Below are 6,089 nucleotides of genomic sequence, written 5' to 3'. Positions count from 1 at the left end.
CTTTAGATTGATCCCAAATGTTTTCACCGATCTGACTAGGAAAATTAAAAGCAATGAAATATATATATTTGTATATTGCATCTTAGGAACAAATCATTAAGGAGCACGAGAAATAAATGAATCACTGTTATGAATACGTATGCATATCAATCGGTGAGTCGCAAAAATGAACAGACTGCAATAAAAGTTCGTACACGAAATCAATATTCATTCAAGCAACTGCACGCTAACTCTACTTAGTGCCATAAATAAATAAATATACATTTGTGGTGCTTACACAAAGCCACATTCAAATCTTTTCTTAAGTACAATTTTACATGATTACAATGCATGTTGAACAAAATTTGCCGTTTGAAACTTTGCATTATTCTTGGATCCCTAGTCTTAGCTTTCAGAATTTCAAATGTGAAATGACCAAAACAATTAAAAAATACGCCAGACGGCCGAATAAAAAGGAATGCAGCAATATCTTTCATGAGTGTGGCTTGCGGTTAATATTTTTGCACTGCAACAATTTTTTGCATTAAAGACATTTGTTTTGCATTAGGATCAAATTTCGTTTGATTTGTAAATCAATTTATTTTACATTAAGGTCTTTGTTTTGCATTACCTTCTTTTTTATTTTACCAAACTTAATTTGTTCACAAGGAAAAATTTTTGGCATCAGAATCTTCAGTTTTGCATTCACAAATTTGTTTTGTAAATTGCACATACGGGCAACCGTAGTAATGCCAACGCAATGGGACCATTGTTGACAAACATCACACGACGGTTCTTGAAGAGAAAGGCAATTGTCATAGGATGTGAAATGTTTAGTTCTTTTCGAAATGTAGATCATGTAGAAATAATCCATCTAAATTCTTATCAACGAAATTTGAGCATTTCATACATAAGTTTGTACATTTCTTACAAAGCGTGTGGGGAAACAAAATCATACTTAAATATAAGCATTCTAATTAATCCAAAAAAAATTTAAAAGATATCAAGGAATTAAGTTTTTCACGCGAAGTTTGAGAAATATCTAACAGGCAATGGAATGGAAGAAGAAATTGGTTTAGTATCGCTATTATATTTCAAGACTCAATACGTAGAAAACAATTACAAGAGCATAATTATAGACTGCTAGTAACTACTGAATCAAATCAAGAGAGTTAAAACAAAAATTTAAAATTCGCCCATCCTTTAGCACCAATTTTAGTTGAGCGATAAGTCCAGTTATCCTTTGCGTAGGTTGGAGGAGGGGCTTGACGTAACGAACCATCACGTGATACTGCGTACAAATACCCCCCGGGACCAAAAAAGAGGAACTTGAAATGTTGCCAACCTCCAGTGCCAATCTTTGTTGCACGACCTAACCATGGGTCACGCCTGTTCTTTGGTTCGTACGTTGTAAAGAAGGGCCCATTTTTTTTAACAGCGTACAGGTTGCAATCAGGACCAAAAAAGAGAAATTTGAAGTCAGCCCAACCCCTGTTGCCAATTTTGGTTGCACGAGCGCTCCAGTTGTCACGTGCATTTTTAGGTGGAGAACCTTTTAAAAACGTGCCATCTTTACGAACTGCATACAAGTCACCGCCAGGACCAAAAAAGAGGAACTTGAAGCTAGCCCAACCCCCATTGCCAATTTTCTTTGCACGACCACTCCAATTGTCGCGTGCATATTTAGGTGGATAACCTTTCCAAAATGTCCCATCTTTACGAACTGCATACAAGTCACCATCTGGTCCGAGAAAAAGGAACTTGAAGCTAGCCCAACCGTTAGTGCCTATTTTTTGTGCACAATTTATCCATTTTTCACTCGCTTCAGTTGGCGGTGAACGCTTGTAAAAGGAGCCAGTCCTTTTAACTGCATAAATTTCACTTGTACATGCGATTGAACAACCTGTTGGAAAAGAAGATACTTGAAAAGTGACAATGTAACGAGGATATTTGTTATATCTTTGTGCTTGATGTGAAATTACTATATGCTCCACAGAATTCAATTTAAATAATAACTATTGTTTAGGCTGAAAGATGTAAATATATGCAATATTACTAGAAGTTACTATCGCAAAAGGAAAGGCTTCTCTGCCTTCCCCTTTGTCACCCAAAATTGCCAGGTACACTCAGTCAGACACTCTAAGATCCACGATTTTGTGCACCAGATTTCGTGTTCTAACATTTGTTGCAAATTAGCTTGGATAAAATAGTTCAAGGCAACTCTGATGAAGTTTGTGCGTTTAGGTTTAGCGCTCTGCGATGTATACAGCTTTTTTAAATAAATCAACGTGCCACATGTGAATGATGTAATGTACTGCTGACCTTATAGGGGATGAGTGCTACTTTGCTTTGATTGGGAAGAAACAAAGTCATGCGCTTGGAAACCCAGCGATGAATTTCCAACAATTTATCTTTATAAAAAGCTTTTTTGAAGAGCATGATACTTTGCTCACTCAATCGATAAATCGAACGCATGTTTACAACTTTACTTGCATAGAAGCAGACGAAATTGACATGACAAAAATTTAATACAACTGTATTTTGTTGCCAATATTTTCTCATAAACATTTTGTTAGGTAGGATCTTATTGCCTTTTATTATGTGATGACTGCGATTAAATGATATTTAATCTTTGATAGCGGAGTCGTCGCACATACCAAATACTTTATTGTATTTTTTGTTCATGCCATGGCTAGACTCGCACCATGGCATTATCAATTCTTTGTTATTTTTCACGTTTTGTGAAATCCATACCAGTACTATATTTTCTTTACCCGAGCACAGTGAAAAAACTGGATAGGAAAGGCAAATTCGAACTGGCAAAACGGCCGGCACAATGAATCAAGTGTCGTGTTATTCGCGAAACGACATAAAATTGATGTTAATGATCACTCTGCATGGGTATTTTAGCAGGCTGGATTAGTGTGTGAACGCCCTAGGACGCAAAAATACGTAAAGGCCCCTTCCTCCTGCTCTTAAGGCCATTAGCTGCCTATACTTCAAACAGCAAAATTCAAATAAAACTTTCGCAAAGAATCTGATAAAAGTATAAAGTTAAAATATAGGAAGTAAGGCACTTGTATTCCACGACTGAATTCTACTTGATATAAAGTAGTTAACGGAATTTGATTCTGGCAGTCTTTGATAAGTTGGTCCATAATAATTTTCCTTAGAATATCGTCTTCAATGCTCATTAAAGCAAAATTGCTAAGTTTACCGTGATTCATTTTCATACGTACTATGCTCTTCATCAACTAAAATTGACCTAAGGAGTTAACAAAATATTTTTTCTTGTTCTGTAAAGCAACAATGTTTAGTTTTCCTTTAAATAGTATGGAGGCACTTGTTTCCAGAGGCCCCTGGCGTAGTTTAGAGTATATACAGTAGAGCCGCTCCATTTAATTTTTCGTGCCTCATATCTTGTTACACATGCAAGTGATTAAATAGTGGTAGCCAGTCAATTGATTTTTTTGACCAGTAGAAATGATGAAATGGCTAACGGCAGCCATTAATCTGACTAAATATACAGCAGCCAATTTCACACAAAGTGGACCTACTTTATTTCTCTATACTCTGCCTCTAGGCACCTGGCTTGTTATGGCGTTTGGTTAATCCGGCCCTGGATTTTAGTCTTTACCGTATTGAAGGTAGGTTGTTTGTGGTACATTCATTCGAATTCCAGACATGAAAATTGAACAGACATTCCAATAACTTCTACATTGATGAGATTGTACATTGTACACTCCTCCTCAAACCGATAACCCCGAAAAAAATATATAGACAGACAGACAGAATCAAATCGAGAATTCACCAGTATTTATATTGGCCGGAAGGACTTGGTGGAGTCATGTCAAGATAATAAAAGATCATTTGTAGCCAGTATCGTTAGATTTTTAATCTAAGCTGAAAGCAGTGTTGCCGTAGCTTCATCCATTAGTGCTGTGTTTCTCATAAATGTGCCTTACGACCAGATCTCGAAGACACAGCTTGTTGATTGTTTTTCAAAACGTATACAAGACGCACTCAATCGATTAATCAACAAGCTTATGACTTGAATAAATTTAAATATAATACGACTTGTACAACAACGTTTTAGTGTAGTGTTTGAAGTTTGTACGTTAAAGATGATCTCAAGTATTTACTTTTATTTCCTGCTCATAGCTTTATTGTCATTTTGATGATATTCCAAAGCAAACGGTTGTAGTATGCGCATTTAGCCTTGCATTTAATGCACCAATGATCAAAATGAACCAAGCAAAATGAAAACATTACGAATAAAAGTATTCAACATGCTATAGAGAAAATCTTGCAAATGCGCATTCCTCCCCACAAAAAGGATAAGAATTGTAAGATTAGCTCAGTGCTGTTAGCACAAACACACGGACCAGTTGTTATAATTCCTAAATTTTATCCCATTTACAAAATGTTGCTATATTTTCCAATTGTGCTTATCTTTGCTTCAACAAGTCACCTTATTTTGCTGTATTCATTTGTGCGTAAGAATAAACAGTAAAGTAACTTGACTTTAACGGTGGGAGTAAAGAACTCTAGTTTCTTATGATATTTAAATAAGTAAATGTTTGCTGCACTAAATTGCCCTAGCATCTCATGTCAAAGTATCAAACTTCTTTTTCTTTGACCTGCTTGGTTTTATTTAGGTAGAAATACTGGAAGTAAGTAAAGAAGAAAGAGAAATAAACATTTTGATGATGCCTTTATTATGTAAACAACTCCACCTCCATCATCCATGAGATCCAAAGGATAGAATGCTGTTGTAATGCATGCCAGTAGCGACTCACAGATGAGGAAAAGCAGAAAATGTTTTAAAGTCATCTTTACTGTCAGTTTATCTGAAGAAACAACAAAACACGCGAAATTAGAGGAAAATTAAATTTCATAAAATGCGGGCTATACCTTGCATCACCCTGGAAAAATATGTGGAGTTTACAATATCATTATTTGTCTTATAAAATATACATATAATCTATAGTGCATGTCATGTGTTGTTCAGCCTTTGTAGATAGCTGATATTCCAAACTTAGAGATAGAAGAAAAATAACACTCATTTTAAGATCAGGTTGCTTTTAAACCAACAAGCAAACTATTACGTGCATGATAACTTTCAATAAGTGCAGATAGCTCTCGTTGTAAAGTCAATCTTAGTGTCTGTTTTAATCTACGTCTTAGTGTCTGTAACTGCTTGAGGTTCATTTAAAACATCCTAAATTTGGTTTTGAGCTGATGTTGCACTGGATTTATTGTTGGGTTCTGGCATAAATTTCGTATACACTTACTTAACTTGTCCACTCTTATGAGTTCCTTCGATTGGTCGATGCTGAAGACAGAAGAAAATATATTGACTTGTCTGCCTGTCGATGTGCTTTGGTTCAACCCTACGGAAATTATGAAACATTAATCACCCACCCAAGATCAAATCATCGCAGTTCAGTGGTGAAGCGTGTAAACCGTTCATGCTTGACCATAAGCGGTGATTTGGTTGGACACTGATAAATGAATTAAAATCTTTTTTTTTATCATAGAGCTTTAATTAAAATACAGCTCAACTACACAACAAAATAGACCCTTATCTTTGACTATTTTGTTGATAATGATTTTCGCAACATTAATTTGAAAGCTTCTCGAAATTGATCGGACAAATACAGTCAATTAATGTTAAACCTATGTGTCATTTGCAAGTACAAATATGTAACCTTTGATAATATGCATATTTACATTGTTGACAAAGAAAACCAATGATTTGGAGGACAATAATGTAGTCTTGTGTCACGTGAATGTAATTGCTTAACCCCATATCTCATTTCCTATGAAAGAAAAATCATTAATGTAAAACTACATTTTGTAAAATAGGAGCTACAGGTCGTGAAGAAGGTTAAAGTGACGTTGACAAACTGGGTAATCTATGGTTAAAGTGACGTTGACAAACTGGGTAATCTATGGTCAAAGTGACGTTGACAAACTGGGTAATCTATGGTAAAGCGATGTTGACAAACTGGGTCATCTATGGTTAAAGTGACGTTGACAAACTGGGTAATCTATGGTTAAAGTGACGTTGACAAACTGGGTAATCTATGGTTAAAGTGACGTTGACA

General features: G+C 35.5%; 1 protein-coding gene across 1 annotated transcript; it reads right to left on the bottom strand.

Moving 5' to 3' along the window:
- Positions 1–1,049: 1,049 nt before the first annotated feature.
- Positions 1,050–5,376, bottom strand: LOC124446023 (tachylectin-2-like). Its single transcript, XM_046996847.1, has 3 exons — positions 5,274–5,376; positions 4,716–4,829; positions 1,050–1,882 (listed from the first exon to the last, which is right to left on the bottom strand). The coding sequence occupies exons 2-3, from the start codon at positions 4,810–4,812 to the stop codon at positions 1,152–1,154; spliced, it is 828 nt and encodes a 275-aa protein (XP_046852803.1). The 5' UTR covers positions 4,813–4,829; positions 5,274–5,376; the 3' UTR covers positions 1,050–1,151.
- Between the last annotated feature and the right edge of the window lie 713 nt (positions 5,377–6,089).

Source organism: Xenia sp. Carnegie-2017, unplaced genomic scaffold (assembly GCF_021976095.1).
Source record: "Xenia sp. Carnegie-2017 unplaced genomic scaffold, XeniaSp_v1 HiC_scaffold_1, whole genome shotgun sequence".
In the NCBI taxonomy this organism is placed as follows: Eukaryota; Metazoa; Cnidaria; class Anthozoa; order Malacalcyonacea; family Xeniidae; genus Xenia; species Xenia sp. Carnegie-2017.
This window is presented reverse-complemented; position numbering and strand designations above follow the sequence as displayed.